This window comes from Acipenser ruthenus, chromosome 2, assembly GCF_902713425.1.
Source record: "Acipenser ruthenus chromosome 2, fAciRut3.2 maternal haplotype, whole genome shotgun sequence".
NCBI classification, from domain to species: Eukaryota; Metazoa; Chordata; class Actinopteri; order Acipenseriformes; family Acipenseridae; genus Acipenser; species Acipenser ruthenus.
Genome location: NC_081190.1, coordinates 32,713,915 through 32,739,518, shown reverse-complemented (window position 1 = coordinate 32,739,518; position 25,604 = coordinate 32,713,915). Strand labels below are relative to the sequence as shown.

At 37.0% G+C, this 25,604-nt stretch overlaps 1 protein-coding gene across 3 annotated transcripts in view; it reads right to left on the bottom strand.

Annotated features, from left to right (window-relative positions):
* Positions 1-3,335: 3,335 nt before the first annotated feature.
* LOC117972973 (mothers against decapentaplegic homolog 2) overlaps positions 3,336-25,604 on the bottom strand; it is a 31,232-nt gene continuing 8,963 nt past the window's right edge. For 2 of the 3 annotated variants that reach the window (XM_058994296.1, XM_058994292.1), the window contains exons 3-11: positions 11,592-11,681; positions 10,509-10,702; positions 9,832-9,966; positions 9,473-9,547; positions 9,110-9,163; positions 7,486-7,698; positions 6,161-6,298; positions 5,932-6,076; positions 3,336-5,212 (exon numbers count right to left, since the gene is read on the bottom strand). In XM_058994296.1, coding sequence (XP_058850279.1) covers positions 5,089-5,212; positions 5,932-6,076; positions 6,161-6,298; positions 7,486-7,698; positions 9,110-9,163; positions 9,473-9,547; positions 9,832-9,966; positions 10,509-10,702; positions 11,592-11,681 — 1,168 coding nt within the window. In that variant the 3' untranslated portion in view covers positions 3,336-5,088. The remainder of the gene's footprint in view (positions 5,213-5,931; positions 6,077-6,160; positions 6,299-7,485; positions 7,699-9,109; positions 9,164-9,472; positions 9,548-9,831; positions 9,967-10,508; positions 10,703-11,591; positions 11,682-25,604) is intronic. The other variant, XM_058994303.1, reaches the window with a different exon arrangement.

Below are 25,604 nucleotides of genomic sequence, written 5' to 3'. Positions count from 1 at the left end.
ATGACGCCAGAGGAGGGAACAAGTGGGTTCGATAGCTGTATTTTTCAAATAAAGTTTTGTCCATATGGATCATGGTATTGTCTTAAATCTGTAATTTTCCATTCATAAGACTTTTTTTTTTTTTTTTTGCAAGTCAGACGAACATGGATTCAATACACTTGAAATAAATAAGAACGTTGCAATAGAAAAGTTAATTTCTGCAAAAAGTTCCATTAAAGCTCAAAAACAACATATACAGACGTGCTCAAATTTGTTGGTACCCTTACAGCTCATTGAAATAATGCTTCATTCCTCCTGAAAAGTGATGAAATTAAAAGCTATTTTATCATGTATACTTGCATGCCTTTGGTATGTCATAGAATAAAGCAAAGAAGCTGTGAAAAGAGATTAATTATTGCTTATTCTACAAAAGATATTCTAAAATGGCCTGGACACATTTGTTGGTACCCCTTAGAAAAGATAATAAATAATTGGATTATAGTGATATTTCAAACTAATTAGTTTCTTTAATTAGTATCACACATGTCTCCAATCTTGTAATCAGTCATTCAGCCTATTTAAATGGAGAAAAGTAGTCACTGTGCTGTTTGGTATCATTGCGTGCACCACACTGAACATGGACCAGAGAAAGCAAAGGAGAAAGTTGTCCGAGGAGATCAGAAAGAAAATAATAGACAAGCGTGGTAAAGGTAAAGGATACAAGACCATCTCCAAGCAGCTTGATGTTCCTCTGACAACAATTGCAAATATTATTAAGAAGTTTAAGGTCCATGGAACTGTAGCCAACCTCCCTGGGCGCGGCCGCAAGAGGAAAATCGACCCCAGATTGAACAGAAGGATAGTGCGAATGGTAGAAAAAGAACCAAGGATAACTGCCAAAGAGATACAAGCTGAACTCCAAGGTGAAGGTACGTCAGTTTCTGATCGCACCATCCGTCGCTTTTTGAGCGAAAGTGGACTCCATGGAAGAAGACCCAGGAGGACTCCACTTTTGAAAGAAAAACATAAAAAGCCAGACTGGAATTTGCTAAAATGCATATTGACACGCCACAATCCTTCTGGGAGAATGTCCTTTGGACAGATGAGTCAAAACTGGAGCTTTTTGGCAAGTCACAAAAGAACACCATACCTACAGTGAAACATGGAGGAGGCTCGTTTATGTTTTGGGGCTGCTTTGCTGCGCCTGGCACAGGGTGCCTTGAATCTGTGCAGGGCACAATGAAATCTCAAGACTATCAAGGCATTCTGGAGCGAAACGTACTGCCCAGTGTCAGAAAGCTCAGTCTCAGTCGCAGGTCATGGGTCCTCCAACAGGATAACGACCCAAAACACACAGCTAAAAGCACCCAAGAATGGATAAGAACAAAACATTGGACTATTCTGAAATGGCCTTCTATGAGTCCTGATCTGAATCCTATCGAACATCTATGGAAAGAGCTGAAACTTGCAGTCTGGAGAAGGCACCCATCAAACCTGAGACAGCTGGAGCAGTTTGCTCAGGAAGAGTGGGCCAAACTATCTGTTAACAGGTGCAGAAGTCTCATTGAGAGCTACAGAAAATGTTTGATTGCAGTGATTGCCTCTAAAGGTTGTGCAACAAAATATTAGGTTAGCGGTCCCATTATTTTGGTCCATGCCATTTTCATTTTTTTTTCTTATTTACAATATTATGTTGAATAAAAAATCAAAAGCAAAGTCCGATTTCTATTAAATATGGAATAAACAATGGTGGATGCCAATTACTTTTGTCAGTTTCAAGTTATTTCAGAGAAAATTGCGCATTCTTCATTTTTTGTGGAGGGGTACCAACAAATTTGAGCACGTCTGTATTTAATTTTAGGCCATTATTTGTAAGCAACGTTCCCATCTAACAGACTATTGTCTTTTACTGTGGTTTAAGCTTGGTTTTAAGCCATGGATCATTTCACAGGTGCTGCTTAAAACAATAATTACCATTATTTGATCATTTAATTTGTTTTAAGTTAGTGATAAGTGTGCCAATTATGTCAAGAACAGGGTCAACACTTGCACCAAAGGAGAGTTACTGGTTTTAAATTCTACAATTGCCACATCTTCATTTAACATAAAATGCTGTAAGGTGTTGCTGCTGGCAGTCATGCAGGATGTATTGAGGCTGCATTTTCATCACATTTTAACAGCATGTAGGATTTCCGTGTCAATTGTTCACCATCTTCATTCCCTCAAGGGAATCAAGTAATATTTTCTGAACTAATCAGTTTGTTCATATACTCTGCATATTTTTCTGATTTCAAAAAGGATAATTGCTTTAAAAAAAAAAACACCACATTATTCACAATAAAATTATTTGATTTGTGTTTTGGGTAAGTGGAACACATTGGTGGAGCAGATTAGGCTGTTGGGAAATTGGTAGGTTAGGGTACTACTCAAAACGATTTGTTTGTCAAATGGTATGATAAGTTTTTAACCCTCATTTTCCACCTGTATGATCATAGGACTTGAAAAACTTTTTTTTTTTTTTTTTTTTTTTGTAAAAGAGTGCCTTTGATCCAAACTAATCGGCTACATTACTACTAGAAATGTATGTTCTGTATCTGAGTAGTATTGTTTTAAAGGTGGTGCTTTATGAGAAACATTGTATCAAACTTCCCAAACATTTTTCACAAAAAGTACTTTTCCTTTCCATTATTTTTACTTAAGTAATGATCTCAAGTGCAGATTCTGCATGGACTAAGGCTAGGTCATGTTCATCAAAAAACTGCCTACAGACAGTTGCACTTACCATAAATTAGGTCATATGGATGCCCAATGAGTAAGGAGCCAAGCAGGCCATAAACAGCTTCTGACACTTGTGTCACTATAATCTCATCTAGTTAAAGACTATTCTAGTGAACAAAGCTGCTGCCTTTTTAAAAAAGACTCTGAGCTGTGTGAACCTGTAACAGAGAAAAAAAAACAGCCAATACAGGATGCAGCTGCCCTAGGGCATTTCCTGATAAATAAGATTTGTTTTAGCAACTACAGTATTATGCCCATTGTTTTTCTGAAAGGAGTATTAAAATATGGGGGTTTCATTGATGAATCAAAAACATGGGATAGGCGCCAATAAAAAAAAAAGAAAATCCAATAGTTATACCTACTGTAGCTACTGCACTAATGTTCTGTATTTTACAAGTCCATTATTCAGTTCATAGGCCAAGCTGTGGATTTATATACATTATTACCAGTCAGTCTGTATGGTTTAAAAGATTTACTAGAATATATAAAGGAAGCTAAAAATCCAAAAGTGTTTATTTCAGGATATTAACAGTCAATGTCTTTTATATTTAGACAAGAACACCCAGAAGACACCAAGGTCATGAGAATTAAAACCTTTATTAGTGTATTCATGTAGTCTGCATATGCAACACGCTTGAAGCTTATTTTCCGAGGTTCACGTGTTCTACCAATACATCATTCTACTGGTAAAACAAGCTCACAAACAGTTAAAATGCTTCACCAAAAAGGAAAAAAATATATAATAAAATCTGGCCATTTTCTTTGCTATTTGGTATCATTTTCACACCCATTCCTTAATGGCAAACGTAACCTTCTCTTGGCCTCTATACAACCACTGTGTATTAAAAGCTATAACACTGGCCACATTTTTGTTCCCAAAGCTGATCACCACTAGTTGCACTTACAAAGTACAATTACTAGTGTGATAAGATAGGAATCAACAATGAAAAGAGGAAAGACATTTAAAAATCTTGCTACTGCCACAATAGGGAAAGAAATGACAGACAGCTAGATCACAAGAGTCGTTAGTAAGGTGTACATAAAAGTCATTTTTACAAGTTACAGAAAAACCCCTTTCTGCAGTCTTAATATTCTTCTTCGTCCCCTAGGCAGGCTGCTTGAGCATCAAGACGACACAAATTTGCTCAGTGTCCAAGGCTTCACAATGGGTACTATATGAAGATAAAGGATCTAACAATTATTTTGAATCGCCGTTACTTTATCACAGTTCATTAAGAATCTACTTCATAAGGCAACATGCCTCATGTTTAAAACGCATCTAATTATCATTTATTCTGCCATGTAATAAAATAAAAACGCAGGTCAAAGGCATTTCAAGTTAATGGAGCTGTGAAAGACCTTTTTATTGCACAATATATAAAAAGAGGAGAAAAGAGAAAGCCAATTAATTCTAGAAGATGTCAGGTTGCCAGTAAGAAAAAGAAAAAAAAAAAAGTTGGCTAACTAGGCAGTATTCAATGCTACTGAAAGCCACAAGTAGGCTTATTTCAAGATGATTCATACTTGTATCATGTGTTTGCTTCCATTTAAGCAGATCCTTTTTTAAAAAAAAAAAAAAAACAGGATGTGGTCTAAAAACATGTTTAATAAAAAGGAAAAAATGAATTGGACTAGCTTTAAAAAAAAAAAGATAAAAGCACTTTGATTACAATAGAAAAGGGTAGCCTGAAGGGAACTCTACTGGGCACTGTAGGTACCTAACACAAGTTCATTGCCAGCTTTTGTGCTTACCCTAACCTAAAGGATCAATATAAACACTTCAATTTGAAAATAACATGCCATGGCATTCAAAAGAAAAAAATAAATAAATGGGGCGGGGGCATAATTGCTTGTTTTATATATATACCACATTTGTCATTTGTAACTTATTTTTCACAGCACATTTATTTGTGAAGGGAAAAAAAAGGCTAAAATGGTAGACCTGAAAAGTTCATTTGGATAATTATCCATCAAGTTTACCACTTTTATTGTTTGTTTATCCTTAGATTTAGATCCAAGTTATTAATACAAATGTAAAAAAAAAAAAAAAAAAATTCAATGCTATGCATGAACTAAACAGGATCACCCTCTCCATGTCCACCCCATCCCACCCTTTTAAGTAGAGCTATAATTGAGTTATACAGACTAAAACATTTAATATTTAGGGGTTTGGGGACAGAATAAAAACAAGGTGCATAAAGCTGATGGGACATCAAGTGCCATTTCTGTTTTTAACAGTGAACAGTCTGTGGGGTCACAAACAAGTACTATGAAAGAAATTAAGCCTGTTATTTGGACTCCGTTATATTTGTCTCTGTCCAGACAACAGTATTAGGACATGCTTGAGCAGCGGACTGAGGGGGAGCCCATCTGTGTCAACACTTTATCCAGCCATTGCAGCGGTCCGTTTAGGTGAAGTTCAATCCAGCAAGGAGTGCTCGTCACTGTCTGTCGTCTGAAATAAAGGGTAATGTTAGACACAGAATATCCTCATGAATGCAATTTTTTTTATCCTAATTTTTGTAATGTATATATTTTCTTGACTTGTTAAAGATGTATTTTATTTACATAATCTAGTTTTTTGACCACCCAAATACAGAATCATTAGACTTTCATGTGAAAAAAGTCACAGCTTGAACTATGAAGCCACACTTTGGAAACTGCTTAATTAAAATATAGTATTGCCAGCAATATCCTTAATAGTGTGGTATTGATATGGTCAGTGGTGAAAAAATTGAAAACAAATTGAATAGAATACAATTGTGTACCAACAATAACTGAAGTGTTTTGTCTATAACCCAGAAACTGAAGACACAGTACCTCAATAAGACAGCCATATTTAAAATGCTATAAAACAAGCATTTCATAAAAAAAAAACAAAAAAAAAACTGACACTGATATGCATTACCTGAATACGCCCGATACAATAGAAATTCCCATATAAACAAAGGTATATTTGCATTCTTGCTTGCAGCATCCCAAATTATGAATATGATTTTTTTCTGGATGCAATTGCCATTTAAAACTTGCTATCCAGGTCATCAAATACTTCAGAAGATTCTATTTTGGTGAATCTGCACAACTTATAAAATAAGTATGCACAGTATGTGGAAACATCCAGCAATTATAACTTTAAAAAATAAATAAATAAAAATTACCTAACAGATCACTCACCTGTATTCTGCACCCCATCCTTTTACAAAACTCATCCTAATTGTGCACATCCTGGTTAATTGGTAAACTGCCTCAAATCCTTGGTTCACTGACTGAGCAAGAAGTGCAGCAAATTCCTGGTTGTTAAAGATCTTTAGGTTGCACCCTACAAAGACAACAAAACAATCTTCGTCACTTTCCAGTATATGGGAAATATAACCTGGATATTAAAAAGTACACTTCATTTTACCTGGTGGAATTTTACAAACAGTTGCAGGATGCCAGCCGTATCTTTGGTTGCAATTGGGACTCTGGACAAAGATAGCGCTGTCACTGAGACACTCTGCAAAAACTTCTCCGCCAATGTAATACAGTCTCACTCCTCTCCCTGAAAGTCAAGTCAGTAACCCATGTTTAACAAAATATCAGGTAACATATTATAAAAACAACATGTCACAGACAAAATAACCTATGAAAAAGCAAAACATTTTATAGAGAGTTTGTTAAACTACCAGAAATAGTGTATTTAGGTCTGTCATCAGTGGCGAATGTTCACGGAATGCTTGTATTTAACATGTTTTCTTGTGTTAAGTGTAGGCTGTGACTGTATAAAAAATAGAAATTGTATTGTATTAAATCAAGAACAAAATGTCCCATTATAATACTACTACTACTACTGCAGTACACCCTCGCTATAACACCCTTCATTATAATGAGCCTGGCCCTTGGACCCCAAATAAAAAAATATTAAAAAGTTAATATTAACACACACTGTCAACATTCCGGTCTGTGTGCACGGGATGCCACCTCCACAGTGAAGTCAACTCTTGTCTTAATAAATACACGCTGTGTAACTACGCCTCCGAAACGAAAATTATTTTATGTTGCAACAAAGCTGGAAACTATATTGATCGTTTGAAAAAAGGAGTAACGTGGGCATATCTCTGTTGTGAATATAGGTTGTGTAAAAAAATAAATTGCTTGTTCAGCAAACATGCAGCAAAGCAAAATTGATTAAAGAAAAAACAACAAAAACAAACTTGAGGATCTGATTAACTTTTCATGTCAAACTGTCGGGTTGATCTGCAGTAAAAGCTCAGTTTGTGATTCTTGCATGTTGGATTAAGATTTGGTGCACTTTGAAACGATTCATGTCATACTGACTGAATAAATATTCAGTTGCAATTTGGGTTTTGTGCTTTTTTTTGTACTGCGTTTTAATTCTTTAACAAACAGGGTAAAGCAAAGGCAGAATACTGCATACACGGGATGAACAGGTACATTCTACTTGTATTCACAATCTCATCTCATTAATTTACTCCGACAGTTTATCCTTCATTTTGATTGTCCTTTCGCTATAATGAACCCCTCGATATAACGAACAAAAGGCTTGGACCCAAACAGGTTCGTTATATCGAGGCAGTACTGCAATAATAATAATAATAATAATACTAATAATAATAATAATAATAATAATAATAATAATAATAATAAATAATAGCTTGTAGACACATATATATTCACATTGCAGTTATATCAAATAAAAGGCTAATTTAGTTGAATACAACTCCTTACCTATGTGTCTTCTGGTCATCTCAACTGTTGCATTTCTGTTTACATTGGAGAGCAAACCAAGGCAAAATCTCTCAGAGTTGGATGGGTCCGTAAACCCATCTACAGTCAAGGAGGGCTGAGATGCATGGAAAGTTTCTCCAACTCGCTGATTTAACTCATAATATGCTATTGAACACCAAAATGCTGGTTCTGAATAAGTCACCGGCTGTAGATCTAAAAGTAAGAAAAAAAATAATATATATATATATTTTCTCAAGTAACTTTTAAGAACATATTACAGAATAGTAACGACCGCAAACCACTTTTTGAAAATAAGACCAAAAAAAAAAAAACACACCACGAGTAAGGATTGCATTTTTTGATATGCATGCTAATGTGGTGCAAGGTCCTGTTCACACTTGCCTTTCTCTACCGGTGTCGTTGAGAAACAGTATTACAATGAGCACGTTTCGTACTGGTATAGTTATGATATGACTCGGAATAGTTCAAGTGTGGACAGATGTAAGTATATCTATATAATCCAGCTTGTACTGGTGTTGAAAAGTGAATTAGAACAGAAAGTGGCATTGTAAATCAGTATATTCTAAACCGAAACAAATTACTGGTATCGTTCCGATACAAGCATGAACAGGGCTTTATATTGTTCGATTTAGGAAGCATATACAATACAGTACTTTACGTAGGTTATTGGATCATAAAGTACACTCCACTTGTGAGCTGTATATTGTCGTTGAAGACTTATGTAATGTACATCATTTTACAGAAAATCTGTAGTCAACGATTGACATGTTGCTAAAATATATACCAGGATGAGATACTTTGAGAAAAAATAAATGACTCTGTGCTGCAAGCATACACTTAAATCACTTGATATGATACTGAATGCACCATGTACATCCTACTCGAGTAATGCAAAGATACAATTATCTAATCTTCTTTAAAATGTATTTCCCTTAATTAACCTTGATCGTTTGTAATTACTTGTAAAGGGACTGTATACTGCACTCAAATGAACTGTGGTCCTTCTTTCCTGTCAGTTCAACTGTGGCACTGCGCTGTTTACATCCATGTGGGCAAGGACTTTTAAAAGTAAAAACAGACTATGGAATGAGATGGATTAAACTCCTACAACAGAATGCCACCCCCTAGCATGGTATAGAAAACATGTACTTTATCTAGAATCGTTTTTTGCAAGAAAGTGAATTCCTTTTTTCAGTTTGTAATGGTTGAACTAGGTGCCGGATCACAGTACTGTATATATCAAATTGTTTTCATTTTAAACTCCCATCCCATACAAAGCAAGTGGCTTGAACTGATTGAAGATATTGACGGTGATTAACTTCATGAAACGGTGTACACAGGCGACTCATTTTAAACAACTATATTCACCAAGGGTTAATCAAAAATGAGACTGTAAAAGAAATCAATTAACTTTTAGACCTTAAATAAAAAAATGGAACTGCTGGCTGTCATGGTATAAATGAAGGGTTGCACGTGGTTTACTAATCCCCAACAGGGATGCTTACAGTTCTGCTAAAAACCTTGTTTGCATGAATTGTGCGTAAAACAGGAGCACAAAAAATAAAATAAAAAAAAACACTTTTTTGGAAATGTCTGCTCTTACCCATGCTGTGATTGACAGGTGAAAGAGTGCTAGGCGACATTTCTGCTGGAGAACCTGAAGAGAGGAAGGGTGTAGAAGTTATTCTATTTAAATATCACAAACGCTTCTATTATTTATACCTTTGGTAACACTGTTTTGCTATACAAACCTAAAACAAGCTTCACAGCTGACAAATATTCAAATGCATTCATACAACATGCACTCCCCAGGGATTTACTTCTGGCAACCAGACTTTTCAAAGCTGCTAATAGTTTTAAAATGTTCCAGTAAATATTAAACTATAATGAAGACATCTAGCACAATTAATGTTTTCTACAAACAATATTTTTTGCAAATCTTTAACCTGCAAAATCTGACACGTACCTGTGTCCATACTTTGGTTCATCTGCTGATCGCTTGTTTCTCCATCTTCACTGATATATCCAGGAGGTGGTGTTTCTACAAATACACAAAACAGAAAACACTTCCTTAAACCTCCAACATCTAGCTTAAACAATTGCATACTTAATGTATGTAAAAGTTCATCAATTTACCAACGACCATAAAGGTTTAAACTGCCCCAACACTTGCTTCACTGTAAGATGATATATTGTATACCAAAGTTATTGTATCCCTTAATTAATGTGCTAAGGTACAAAAGCTTTTGGTTTGTTTATTAAAAAAATAAATAAATAAAATTTAAAAAATCATTTTCTGTTAAAAAAACAAAAACAAAAAAATACCTGGGATGTAATTGTTTGGTGGCTCAATTCCTACTGGAAAATTAGTGTTTTCAGGTATGGAATGAGTGTAGTCATCAAGCGGAGGCAGTTCTGTTAGAATCTCTGTGTGCCTTGGCACAAGAACAGGCGGCAAAACTGAAACAGACATAGTGAAGGGAACGTGTTAACTAACAAAATGTTCTTTCACAATTACCTTTTGAAGAAATTCCTAATTTCACTGTTAAATGAACACAGGATTAAAAGCAAGCCTACAAAATTACATTTGCACCCCCTCCTCCTTCCCCTCTAAGTAAAAACTAAAAATTAGATAGTTTATGTTCATATTCAAAGTCACAGTAAGAGATGAAAAGTAAAAATCAGAGCTTCACAAGACACCAAGTAATTATCTAGCAAACCAGCAACATAACCATACGTTTAAGCCACCAGGTTTTATTGGACTATTTTCTATTTCCATCATCCTATAACCCACAAATGCTACAATTAGCTTAATACCTTCAAAACAAGGCTCGACAAGCACTTCCCCACCAACTAAATAAAAACAAGTGCGTTACTTTAAAGTAAAAAAACAGCTGTGATCAACAAGAAAAAAAAAGTTTAGTAGAACAAATACATTTATGCAAGAAAATCCACTGACAGAGGGAAGCAGATCATTAAATCTTTTTTGCACGGTTTTATACCTGGCGTTTCCACCCTTTGGTAGTGATAAGGGTTAACACACACTTCATCCTTTTTAAGATTAAAAGCATATTCACAGGTCTCAATTGCTCGTAGCTCATGATGACTGTGTAGGTCTGGCCACCTCCACAATCGACAGTAGATAACATGCGGTAAACCCTTACGGTGAGATACCTGAAGTCGGCCATCAAGAGATCTGAAATTTAAAGAAATAGGTGGGAAAAATAAGTAAATTGCAGTGCTATAGTTAATTAATTTTGTTCATAAATCAATGCAATAATGCTGTTAGAAGGAATACAAATTTATTAAAATATTGGGACCAAGTGGTCTCCTAGTAAACGATTAATTATTCATTAAAATGACCTAATATCTTATTTTCATAAACATTAATTACTGCAGAGCTGCATTAGCCATTATAAAACTACATCTCTTACTGGTCAGCAAAGGGCCAATCAGCAGCTTGCTGCCAAGGCCAGGAGGACAAATAAATAAAAGCATAAGATTAACAAAAAGGAAAACAGTACATTCTCCCATCTTCAGGCTGAAGAGAGTAGTACTTATTCTGCTGTACAGTTTTATATTCAAGTCCGAGAGGTATGACTGTCTGGGCTTTAACTTTTTAGATTTAATTTGTGACGTTCATTAACAATTCCCTTGGGAACCTAAGGAAATACTACAGTAAAAATGTTATACTTGTCTGAAATTTGTTGTGGGTGGTGAAAAAGCCAATTTGTATGAATTATATTGGAACTGTTTTACTGGTCAACACTGATACAGTACAGTTCATTTTCTTACAAATAGACAACTTGAAGGAGAAGCTTAATTTTTGGGTTGAATTTTTTCATATCTTGTCAGTATGCAAGTAACCTGCAGGTTTTTTTTTTTTTTAATGAAGCAATATGAGAACTGCCTTCCTCTGTGTGGTCTGTAACAGCAAAATCAAAGCTTAACATTATATTGAATAGAGAACAGGTTGATACCTGCAGAACTTGCATTTCTCAATAAAGTGCTCTAAGTTCACACTTTCTGCATCCCATTTAGTGTGAGGCTGTTCAATAGTATGTGACATAGTTTAGAATATTCACCTGGTTTGGTCAGGATAGCTGTAAAGGCCTGTTGTATCCCACTGATCTATCGTATTTGGTGTACTCAGTCCCCAAATTTCAGAGCAATTGCTGTGCACAGAAATTGAAAAAAAAAATTGATGTAAACATGGGGCATGGTTCATTCAAAAATACCATGAGATTATAACATGGACAAAAAGAAACACAAAAATGGCCTCTTTCATTTTAGTTTTTGTAAGGGATCTAATTTATACGGGTGAAGTACACCGTCTCACCTTAAACAAAAAAAGTTCATATAAAAGAGGCCTGCAGAATGGAAAAACAAAAAACATGCAACAAAGAAATGGAAAGAAGTTCAACACAGCTGAAACTTTGTAATGAGTTGCACTACAGCTCTGTGGTTGAACTAGGAGACTTTAGAATGAGTTGACATTTAGGTTTACATTTTGAGAAAGGTAACAAGTTACTTACATTAATATTTTAATATGAAAAAATAAAAGTAACACAACATTTGTTACAGACCGCTCCATAAAATAACCCCCTAGTTCCACCAGAGCTTTTTAAAGTACTGCTGAATAACCAAGACAACGTTTATAAAACTTGAATCCACCTTTTTTTTTGTTTGATAAACTGCTCAAGATTTATCCTTAAATCTTCTTGGCAATTAAAATACTATATGATAATGCTTTATTTTAGGGAAACATTAATATACTTAAGCCTCTTTATGCTATCTTGGAAACTTTTTTGTATCCCAAACTAGTCAAGATACATAGACAAATGTATGGACGTTACAAAAATATGACCGCCAATTGACAAACAGGAGCAGTTCCAGAAACAAAATATGGAATGGAAAACAAGACTTGTGAATACTTTGATGGCTGTATGACAATATATACTGGAGGTACATCAGAATCCGATATATAATGAATGAAACCCTGCCCCCTTCAAGATTATTTCATTGTCTACGGCACTCTCTGAAATGGGACTGAATTTCAACTTTTTTTTTTTTTTGTTTAACATTTTAAGTTAACTTTAATCTGCTTCATATACGACCAGTGACATTGAGGCTAAAAGTTGTGCGCGTCTCCTGTGTACTTATAGGCCTCTATTAAAAAACTAACATTTTTAACTAAAAGTTATGCACAACAAATTGTAAAATTGTACAGCGTTAGGTTATTCTCATAACCCTTGTTCCCTGAAACAGAAATGTAACCATTACCGAAAGGGTATCTACCCCCTAAAGACCCGAAACCTGAATAATTTATACCGAAGCTGCTCTAAGCCTGTGACGCAGTCGTGACCCCATCCCCAAGGGATCAAAAGTACTGCAGGTCACAGATCTTAGCATCATTTTTCCTTTAAGCCTGTTGCAAATAATGGACGCAGTAACCTTGGCTGTTAATGGTTATATTTCTATTTCAGGAAACCAGGGTTATGATAATAACCTAACATTCCCTTTCAAGCATGAAAATGCAACCATTAACGCATGGGTGAGTATACCCAAGCCGTCACAAGGGCAAGATTGTAGAATGACCGGAATGCCACAAGGCTAAGCCAAGAGGCTACCCTGGGCGATACCACTCTGATCCCCAGTAACAGGTAGCTAGGGTGAAAAACTGAGGGAGATACTCACCTCTATGCCTGTTGTAGGGGTTGACTGGGAAACCACCTTAACACTCTAGTTCCAAACCCAGGGTTCTGAGGATCCATGACATTTACCCCGTAGAACCTAGTGAAGGTATGGGGAGTAGCACACACCGCAGCATTGCATATGTCCTTTACAGATGCACCTTGGAATAAAGCCCACAAAGTTGCAAGGCCCCTGCTGGAATGGGCAGTGAGCTTTTCTGGAGGGGGCAAGTTGGCCAGCTAAAAGGCAGTCCTGACAGTGTCTGCTATCCACTTGGGACAGCCACTGCTTAGACAGGGCTTGACCATGGGACTTCACCCCATAGCAGACAAATTACTCAGACTTCCTCCAACAATTTGTCCTGTCAACATAATACACCAGGGCCTGAACTGGGCAGAGTGTATGGAGCGGTCACTCCCTGTCAGACTGGAAAGGAGGTGAATGGAAAGCCTCAAATTCCAGACTGGTTGACATGGAAAGCCGAGATAGTCGTCGGCAAGAAGGAAAGATTGGTACGGAGCATGACCTTTGTCCTGGCCACAGGCTGTCGTGATACAGAACGCTTGCATTTCACTCACCTGCTTTGGAGGGGATAGCAACCAAGAAAGCCACTTTAAATGATAAATGTCAGCTCAGCTAAATGCAAGGGCTCAAAATGAGGTTTCACGAGTGCATTAAGCACCACATTTAGCCTCCATTGTGGTACAATGTCCTTTATAGGCAGCCAAAGCCGCCAGGCCCCCTTCAAAAATTGGCCCGGAAGTGAGCTCCTGGGGAGACCGAGTCAATCTTGACATGGCAAGCTGAAATAGCTGCCAGATAGACCTTTAACGTGGAGGAAGGATTTCCCCTCGGCAAAAAGGTGTAAACTAGGTGAATTATACAATCCAAAGAATTATATTTTGTGAGATTTATATAATATTTTGAGAAATTACTACAATTACTAGGACAGGTTTCATTGTCTTTTGCAATATGTATCAACTATATTTTAACCCTCTGCAGTCCATTTATTAAGTGCATGTCAGGCACGTCAGGTGCAATTTATTTTCATACGCGCAGTTAATTTTAGATGCGCTGTTTAAAAGTATTTTTTTCCCCACAGTCAAATGGGTTTAAAAGGCCCTGCATATCAACAAAGCACTCACTAGGCATCTACAGCTCCACCCCACCCTTTCGTTCGCTATAGCTTTCACATATGCCAAGAAATAAAAAATAATAATAATAAATAATAATAATAATAATAATGTCGTACATACCGATCAATCATCTCCTGATCACTTGTTTTTATCACCAAACGCCTCAATAATGCGATCCAAGTCATTATTTTATTACTATAACATCTGAAAAAAGCTCTGCAAATGTCCGCGATATTCTCCGAGCGCTGATGCAGTCACAGGCAGCTTGTTTCCTTATGGCCGCCCCTATCTGATCCCAGGGGCAAGTATGACTAATCATGAGATACGCCCTTGTATTTTATTTTTTATTTTTTTTCCACCCCGACTTGTCTCGGCTCCTGTCGCTCCCACTCGGCCATTGAATGGTTTTCTCAGCTTTTTCCAGAGAAAAAACGACTAGAAACCTGTTTTTTGCGTCTTTTTGATGATGTCGGACAGGTTCCGACATTGGACCGGATAGGAATAATTGCAATGTCGGACCAGGTCCGACATAGGACCGAAAAGGTTTAAGACATGTGTAGTGGACAAATCTTACACGATTTATAAACTGCTACATTCACGATTCACACACACTATCCTCATAGGGGGAAAACCTGATCACGCCCTGTTCGGCCAACTCTATAGCAAATGTTATGTATGTTTGCTTTTTTACTGCCATCAAATTAGTAATTTCGAAATGTTTTCATTTCAAATGGTGAAGCATTGAACTTGGGTTTTGTGGTACGTTAATTTTGTTTGGCACAATTATTTTCATACCATGGTTTTCGTCGGTTCCTCAAAATACTTCCAAACGTTGCTTTGCCTCGTTCCTTTGTTTAGAGATGCCATTTTATTAAACATAACAAATGTCAGAAAAAAAAAACGCCTGTCATTAACCCTTTGCGGTCCAATGTCAGACCAGGTCCCACATTACAATTTTTCCTTTCCGGTCCGACATCATCAAAAAGGCATCAATCACAGGTCCCTAGTGGTTTTTTCTCCAGAAAATGCCGGAAAAAAGCTTTTAATGGCCGAAAGAGCCGAAAAATGGAGGCGGATCTAAGCAATACGCATAGTCCCTTCACCACAGACATAACACAGACAAAAACAAAAAAGATAGCTGCTTCCGCATCCAGCGCTCAATGAAAATCACGGACATTTGCCAAGCGCTTTGGAGATGTTACTGTAATAAAATAATGACTTGGATAGCATTATTGAGGAGTTTGGTGATAAAACTAGTGATCAGGAGATGATTTATCAGTATGCACGACTATGAAGAGATATGTAATGAATACAGCAAACAAGGGGTGGGACGGGGCTGGAACAGCGACTTTTTCCTCTTCCACAGTGGAGAAAAGACAGTTTCCTGCCTGGGCTACTGTCCCGGGTGCCTTGTCTGATCCCCCTTGGCACAGAGCCAAGGGGTGACGATGCAGCAACCTCATCAAGAGATGGAGGAAGCGCTGAGCAGGAGTAAGGGATGTAGAACATTCTTTAAAGCTATGGGATAACCTTATCTCCAGTGTGCTCTTAGAGAAAGGGTCACAAAACTCGCAAAAGCTGCGGTTAACTAGTGCCTCCTTGGACCTGTCATGCTTGTTCTCCTAGGCAGAGTGGACTTGCACGTCTCACACGGATGGAACCCGGGAATAATGCAAGGAACAAACAATGCAATGTACAGTATATGGTTGTACAGCTGTTGCCTCAATACGCTTGTATAATGGATCAGGACGGTCAAGACACGAGCGGCACCAGGTCGGTTCGGTGTACTTAACACCAAGTCGGTACTGGATTGGACCCTGGTCGCCACCTGTCAGTCCGCTACCAGTTCAGTGGCTTGGCACTGGGTTGGTTTCGGCACCGGTTAGGTGACCTCGTTACCAGTCAGTTCGTGGTTTTGGCACCGGGTCGGTTTCGGAAGCAGTTCAGTGACTTCAGTACCGGTTTGGTAGCCTCAGTCCCAGTTCAGTACCGGGTTGGTGACTTCTGTACCAGTTCAGTACGGGTCCACCGGGTCACAGCTACCGCTCAGTTCGGCACTGGGTACTGGTGCAGTAACCTTGGCCCCGGTCTCAGTACCGGTTCGTGTTGGCGATCTCAGTACTGGTTCGGTACGGGTCTATCGGTTCACAGTCACCTCGGATGGCCACATACAGGGATGCCCATCTGTAAAGCCACTGGCAAAACCACTCAGGTCAGTACCAACACGAGACTGAGGGAAGCCTACGTGTTAGAAAAAACTAACTGCTTTCGCAACAGTGATGCTAAAATATCCAATCACCAGAACAGCAGAGATATTGTGTAATTACAAGCAACAAGCCAAAGTGAGCAAGTATCTCTGCCCTGTGCAATGCTGATGCTCTTACTGCACGCATGCCAAGCACCATGTTACAGACAGGCCTTGGCATGGTATCTGTAAAAAAACAAAACAGTACATTTCAAGTTACAAAGTTATATGAATATAAATGTCTCATATTAGCCAATTAGCAAAAAAAAAAAAAAAAAAAAAGGAGGAGAAGCAAATAAGCTTCAGCTGGAGCTATGCAGCTTGGGGGGACAGCACAGTCAGCCCAATTATGGTGCTGGCTCCAGTGGAATGAGCGACTTGAGCCACTAGCTTCACTTGGGGCCACAGTGGGACGTGACCAGCAACAAGCTGTAGTGCACACAAATACGCGTAATAGATTTTTTCTTTTTTGTGCGTCAACTTGACATTGAGGTATAAATATGTAAATAACTCTGCGTTTGTGGATCCCATGCGCATGTCCGTTCTTGACTTTTCCTAAATATATGTATTAGATATCCTAACAGCGTTTGACTGGCAGATTTGCAAAAACTAACAATTATATAAGAACCTCCTACCTAGAACGGCCAGAGGCGTCATTTTGACGCATATTACAATACGTTTTTTTTGTATAGCCTAAAGAGTGTTATTTTAGTATACAAGCCCCACCCCCACTTCCTTCCTAGCCCACACGGAAGTATGTATTTCAGTGGAATGTGGGGGTGGTGTGGTCTGGCTGTAATTCAATGAAACTGTGTCAGTTTACATCACAGTTCCTGGTTGTAAACAAACCTGGGATTCACTTTTTTATAGATATATATATAGACAATGTTATGGAATTGTTTTGATTTGAAAGAAATTAGAAGCATTTGCCCTGGCAACGAGGGCAACAAGGATTTGCCCACAACAATGGAGGTGCTGCTGTTTCCCCACAGAAAAGCACTCTGCTGCAGTCACGCAATAGAAATGATAACGTTATTACAAATAACAATAAGACAATAATAATAATATTTTATGTAGCTGACACTATATAATATCCAGGAGTGACTTGCAAGTTCAATGTGGAGGATGTATCAGATGTCATTCTTTGAGAATTCTGCTATATACATCTATAGCCTTTTATGTTTCCATTTCAAAAGTGTTTCTGCTATGCAAATGTTAGATATGATGTTCATGAATAAAACTTTTGAGTTGTACCCGATAGTTTGTCATTCATTTTCATGTTGAAGCTGTTTAAAAATGTAAAACATCAAATTGACGTGCGCGGAGGTTCTAGGTAGTCAGAAAATATGGTGGTTCTAGTGTTAAGTGATTCGTTAATATATATCACATACAAAATGTGTAAAACACATAAAATGCTAAATAAGCAGATATAAGCAACAGTGCACTTATCTGAACAAGGCTCTCCGATCTTGTCAGTCTTGAAAGGAAAAATGGCACTGAGATCTGCGACTGCAGTACTTTTGATCCCTCAGGGGCGGGGCTATGACTGGGTCACAGGCTCAAAGAGCAGCTTTGGTATAAAGTATTCAAGATTCAGGTCTTTAGGAAGTTAATACCCATTTGGTAATGGTTACATTTCCTACTTGACAGGGAACCAAACAGTTTCAATACAATTATTATTTTTTTCTTATTGTTTGCCATCATGAAAAGCCTCCCACGTACCCAGAGCCTAGGGGGAGGGGGGGACAGGACTAAATTTCAGACATTTCTTAAAGCTGATTGACTGTGGGCACTTGACAGTAAAATCACCTAGAAATTAATAATGCATACAGAGAAAGTGCAGTTACACGTGTTCCCTGGATATCCGGATACATTCGGAGTTTGTGTAGGCTACTTGGTGCTGTAAATTGATTAGCCAGAACCTAAGGGGCACAAACTCACTTCTCTGAAAACAAAAAGTTAAAAATCCAAACCATTAAGTGCTTTAATTGTTAGAATTCAATGGTGCAATGGCAGACCGACAAGATATTCCCCCTTTTTTTTTTTTTTTTTTTTTTTTTTTAAGAAACTTTATTAGGTGTTTCCCATGACACAATTAACACAAGCAAAGCACCTAAAAGCAGAATTGTGTTATTTACATAGGACATTAATAAACCAAAGACAGCAATATTTAGTTTTTATCTCATCTTATCTTTCATGTCATGTGGACAAAATACTTATGACCCTTTGCATAGTGTGAGGCTGAATGTACAGTAAACATACTGTATACAACACTGTATAAAACCTGCTTTTGATGTTTGCACAAAAAAATAGATTTTTATTTTTTATACCACTAGTGAATTCTCTTGGACTGCATCAATCATTTACTTTCAGCGGCACTTATATTTATATAAAAAAAAAAAAAAAAAAAAAAAAAAAAAAAACCAACAACAACACACCACACAGATGGGTGGTTGATTCAATCCAGGTGGGGATTCCCTGGTGCTGTCAAATTACACCAATACATCCAGTTTTGGTTTACCCCAGTGGTATATGCTGATCAAATTAGCCCCTTACACAGTACTGCTAAATGTTGATATTGGCATAGATACAATACCCATGGCAAACACAAACCAAACCTTCCAATTAAACTGCCCATAAAGTTTTTCAACAACTCACCAACAGCTTACTTAATTGTCTAGCCTGATTCTTTGTGGCACCAGCAGACAGTTGGGCTCTGCACTGTATTGAGACACAGTAGGTTTCTCAAACATTTCAAAGTTATTTTGGATTCTAACCTGGCTTGCGTCACTACCAGGACTATAGTGTACGGCATGGTCAATACACTGTGGAAACTGCTTGAACTGTTAACATGGTAAAACAATTAAGCTACTGGCACTTTCAACATGCTAGTTACATCTTTGGCAGTGAATATTTATTCAAGACTTACCTTATTACAGTCCTGCTTCATATGTTCAAGTGAGAAATGGATTTTGCATTTTTTCCACTAATAAAGTTAGAATAACATATTAATCTCTAGCTGGCCAAACTGTCACTTTTCACTGGATATACATTTTTCACACAACATCATTAACTTTGCAGTAAAGCTTGAGATACAGCAGCTTCCCATACATATCTGTAAAAATGAGAAGTAACAAAAGTACGACCTCCCTATTTGGCACAAATACATAAATGAAGCATGCAGGGCCTCAAGATCACTCTTATTTTTGATAATCTATACACATGGGTAATCCAGGCAACAGCAGATCACTCGTGAAAACCTGATAAACCTCTGGCTAAAAGTTAGCAAACTAATAGTGAATTAAATAATGGATTTGTTCAATATTTACATGTGATGTAAAAAATAAATAATAATTGCACCAAAACTTGTTTATGTTGAAGTTGTTTCTAAATTCAGCCTAGTGTTATGGGATATTTGTACAGAGACAAGCTCATCATCTCAGAGTTGACAGATAACCATGAGCAGGAAACTGAATCACTCCTGGTATTACACCACCACCTGATCCACCACATGTGAAACATGCATTTTCAATCAAAACAGCAGAAGCAGCCTCAGTGAGGACTGCATCCCATCCTCCACACCCCCTGGGGGGCAATAGGGAAACTACTACATTTTGGCAATTACACAGTCCACCTCTGCCAACTCTTTTTTGCCTTTTTAGCTGAGTAATGAACTGTAAATACAGCATCTATTATTACCATCCACTGTAAAACTTAGTTGCATAATTCAGAATGCTGAATGGTGGTGATATAGCACAGATCTCCGCTCTGCAATACATAAAGCATTTTAAAACAAAAAAGCTTAACTCTCTACCTTGAACAAATGAACACAGACTACAGTACTATACTGTACTTAAAAGGTTATCCATACAACAAAATACTTACAATTATTGCTGCAACTGATGTTTACATTTACCCCAAATAAATATTCTACTTAACATTACCTCAGATTCAAAGAGCACGATCAAGCAGTATCAATACATCCAATACAAAATTACTTGCTACACAGATTTAGGTTATAGTAAGGTGTACTGAATAAAAATCATGAAATGATCATGAAATAGTTATATAGTTTTATTTTTTCACATCTAAGAGTTGTACCCATCAGAAAATCACTCGTCCTTGCGGTCTATTTAAAAAAAAAAAATAGCGAGCTGACGCAGATCCAATTTTTCCAAGTCCTTTTTGCACTTTCCTGAATTCTCCTCAAGACAGGTTACCAAATGGCCTTTTAAGCTAATTATGTTTTCTTAATTTAGCAAACAAATGGGCACAAGCATCGCTTGTCGACAGTACGCTTTGCAGACTGACAAAATAATTTCACACTTAAAATAGCTTATTTGTTATGTACTTGCTGTCACCTTGACACTAGTGGAGCAAGATGTTTGCTTTGTTTGGAGTTTCACAAGATTGGTCAGCTCCGTCAGATTCACATGGTAATGTCTGACAGAGTTGACAAGACCAGCTTGATCCAAGACATCCTTAGTCTTACTCATTCACCTACAGTTAGTATGACATAGTATTTTTAGGCTCAAAATGGCAGCTGCACCAACAAAAAAAATTGTAACGTTTTAGCAAAAAAACAATTATGTCCAATCTATATGGAGGATGGTGGGATAGTATTCTGCAAGTCATTTGATTGATCATGTAGGAGTCAATACCATGAAAGATCATATTGCCAGTCGTAAACATGTAGGAGAACAAGAAAGCAAAAGGAGATGACGCCAACGGCAAACATTTTTCTGTATGCTGAAAAACTTAGACCTAAAAGGTACTGTGCTCAAGGTGGGGCTTTCCCAAAGTGAGCAAGCTAAATTAATTGCATATTTAATTATTGTTTAGTTTACTTCTTTCCACTCTACCTCCCTTTAATGAAACTATAATTAGCAATGTTAAAAGATGACCGTTTCTTAATTAAATTGTATTATCTGACAATGAAGAAACAAGCTCAAAGCTATTTTTCTAGCAATATACATTCCTGTGGCGTGGTGCCCTGCCCCTGCAAGTATTTTTGTGTTTTATGTTTTATGTTGTGTGAATGTATTGGTGCACGGAGTGTGGGTTATGTAGCACAGGTGATTTAAAATCTATATATTTAGGCACAAGGATTGCACAATCACTTCACACGCAAATTAAAGTGGGTATTTGTATAGGGGCACGGGGAGTGCACAATTAGTCCACGTGCCGACTGAATGACTGATTAGCAATTGAGTCTCAGCACAGCTGCATAAAACAGTGAGTGTTTCACGAACACAGAGGTTGGGTGTTCAGTTTGGAGAGAACGAGAGACGCGAGAAAGAATAACAATTGCCACTCGTGCTGGCTTAATATCAGCACTATACTTGTTGTATTTAAAGTTTGTTTAGTGTGTGTTTTTGTATGTTTTGGCCAACATGCCTGTTTGTTTTGGAAAAGTGTTTTGTTTAAACTTTTTATTTACAATACACCAGCGCATTCACTGCACCCGACTGTGTCCATTGTCTTCCTGGTCTGACGTCACCAGCCGAGCAATCCATGACAGTTCCTTAAAGGAAATCAATCGCTTTAAAAAAGATGTAGTCAATACACACCGTTTGTTTCATAAAGATAGTCTGTCTGGAGACACATCTCCTGTTAAACTTAGCAAATAATAAGAAAACAGCAAATAAAAAAAAAAACATTAGGAGGATTAATTATGTGTTTACATTAAAAAGGGAGCTATTTAAATTACAATCGGGTGATACACAGCAATGAACCTGTGTACAGCAAAGAGTAGGTCAACAAGCCCTTTATTTATTTATTTATTTTTTTTAAATCAGAGTGTTTCATATTTATCCTGGTTATTTTAAATGCCAGTAAAATGAAAAACTTAATTTGTGTAGTACTGTAAATAGGATTACTCACATGACATTGCAGGACTGTTAAACTGTGAATTTTTTTTATTGTTATTTAATGCCAGCAGTAAGATAAGTCTTTCTATGGATAGATTTTGTATGTGATATAATAACAAATTGCTTAAATAGTAACCCACTTATTTATATCAGAAACTAGAAACATTGTTTCTTAGAAGTGTAAGATAACATGTACAGCACATTTATTATTAAATAAGTCTCAAGGACACCCAATATGGCTTACTTGAGACCCATTATCTCACCTTTGGTCAACTACAGTTGATGTCAAAACTGTAGTGTGCAACCATTTAATCCAAAAAAAAAAAAAAAAAAAAAAAACATTTTTTTTTTTCTTCATAAAACAGTTGAGGTACTAGGTCAGCATTAGCATATAAGCCTGCCACCTACATTTTTAAATATAGGCTAAATATAGTTTTGCCTGATGAACATATCAATTATCAACATAACAAACATGTAGGTCTTTTGAAATACATTCTTTTAAAATAAGATTCATATTGTAATGTTTTCACTGGATTAAAAATGGCTACTTCTCAGCTACAGGCAGACCACAAAAACCAGAATGACCAGAGGAGGCAAAGACAAGTACTGTCGGACAAACTAAAAAAACTACTACTACCAGCAGGGTGTTCATGCGTATTTTTAAATTTAAACAGAAATGCGTTTATTAATATGTTTTAACCAACATCTGAAAATGACAAACAAGTTACCTTTTTTCTGTTGGCGATTTATTTAAAGATTTAAATTCAGCTCTGTCCTGCAAATCTTTAAACTTCGTCTGCCTCTGTCCCCCGTGCCTAACAAATGTGCTAGCCCAGTGGTTCCTAACCTGTGGTCCGCAAGTAAACTCCAGGTGGTCCGCAAACAACTCCCAAAATTCGGTTACACAGTTCTAAGCAACACAGACAGCTTGTGATTGTGTAACACGATCATACTGAAGTGTCATTCCGGGCACGTGATCGTGAAAACATGAAAAACGCACTTCATTTCTTTGACTTGCTGGGCCACCATAATTTGCAATACAGCTTGTTAACGCATATCATAAGGGAGGAATATAATTTCACTACCTGCTTGTTTGTTTTTTCGTGTGACCTCACCTATAGGCTTTTCATTTTTAAAAAGCGGAGACATTTTCAACATGACAAAAACTTTATTACAGCAAAGAAAAAAAAAAACACTGTAAATCTTATGTATTTGACTTAGTTATATTAGTGTGTTTTAATAAATAAAAATTTTATATATATATATATATATATATATATATATATATATATATATATATATATATATATATAATTTCAACATTTATAAATAAAGAAACAAGTGGATATAAGCAGATACTATTTCATGAAATAAATTTGACAGGTACGTTTTGTCTTTATTACTGATAATAAGAGAATGAATTAACTAACTATTTCATTTATAAATATTTATTTTGAGAAAATAGAGAGTAGTGTCCATTACTGCTTATAAAGACCCTGATAATAAATGTGTATTATGTCATTCCACATGCAACATTTGCGAGACCACTACATGAGGTTAAAGTGACAGCGTGGTGTAGCTTTACGGATAACTTTTCACTGGACCATTCATTTTTGAAGAGCCATCAGCAAGGGGACCTCAAAATGTGCACAGTCGCTGCTGCACGATACCACACCATTGGTAACCAGGTGACACACAGCACTTTCAGGACAGAATCATTTCACGTCACTTTCCTTGTGAATGGCCACCTCGTTCCAGACCTTACACCAGCAGATTTCTAGTTATGGAGGTACGTGAAGTCACACATGTACCAAGGGAACACTCGCACATTTCCGAACCTCAAGCATGCCATTGTCCGGGAGGTGGCCAGCATACCTGATGAGATGCGTAATGCTGCCGTAATGTCCATTGTCACACAAATGCAACTCATTTTGGATCATGGAGGAGCACATATTGAACGCTTGTGATTATCAGGAGGTAGGTCATAGTGGCGCCCCTAAGTGACAAAAATGAATAACTGTAGCATTTGCGTCCCTATGGTTCCCTTAACCATATGCAATTTCACCTTCCTATGCCGTAGATATGGTACGCTGACGTAAACTTACTTCACCCTATATATTGTGCCTGGGGTTTGGAATAAACAACTGACCTTGCTTTTAAGATTTAATATAAAATACAAAATCATAAATAGGTGCTACAAATTTATTAAAAAAAAGAATAATAAAATACTGGGAAGTAATGTTAGAAACTATTTATGTATGTAACTGCTTTGCTTGTTTTTTTTCCCCCTCACAACTAACTACCACTGTTTTTTTTTTTTTTAATCTGATGAGATCAAATGAGGTAGGTCCAGGGGAAAGAAAAATATATATATTTCAGAATATGGTGTAAAATTACATTGTCCAGAACTGTCGGCAGATAGTCTTTAAAAATAAATGTAAAAACAATTCAAATTGCACCGATACAGTTCTTGCATTGGTGAGGAATAAATAATTATGGAGTGTCTGGGTAATTCGTAATTTTACTGGATGCAGAGCTCCTGAAAAAAGACAGAGGTGGGGAGGGCATGATATACTATACAGGGCATCACGGCAATTGAAGTTCTGTGCTGGCGATGATGAAAGGAATAGAAAAAAAAAACAAACATTCAGGGCTTGAATTTCATTTTTGTGTGCTAGGGGGATTTCCCCCCTTTCTTTTTTTTTTTTTTTGGTTTTTAAAGTGAAACCCGTCGCTTGCAAAACACCACCTAGATAGATTTAATATCGTCTTTTTTTTTTCAAAACGGTTTACATACAGCAGTGTAATGAGTTTCTATAATGCTTAAAGATGGCGGCCGAGAATCACGTACAAGAGAATAAAGTCTTGCGGCACTTAAAATATCCAGCACTACTCAGAATGTGGCTCATAGTGCTTTCATCACTGATACCCACTTCCTTAGAGATTGTTGTAGCGTTTTAATTAGGCATATTAAATTGGGTGATAAATACAGTAGCTTGCAGTCTTAAATATCTCTGTGTGATTCTCCCCGCACTGAAAGTTGCAGATATGCGGAAGCAACTTGAAAAATGCACAATTCCCGTGCTGAAATTCAAGCCCTGACATGCATGATAATAGTCAAAAAATAATCAAAGACAACATTTGCACACTAAA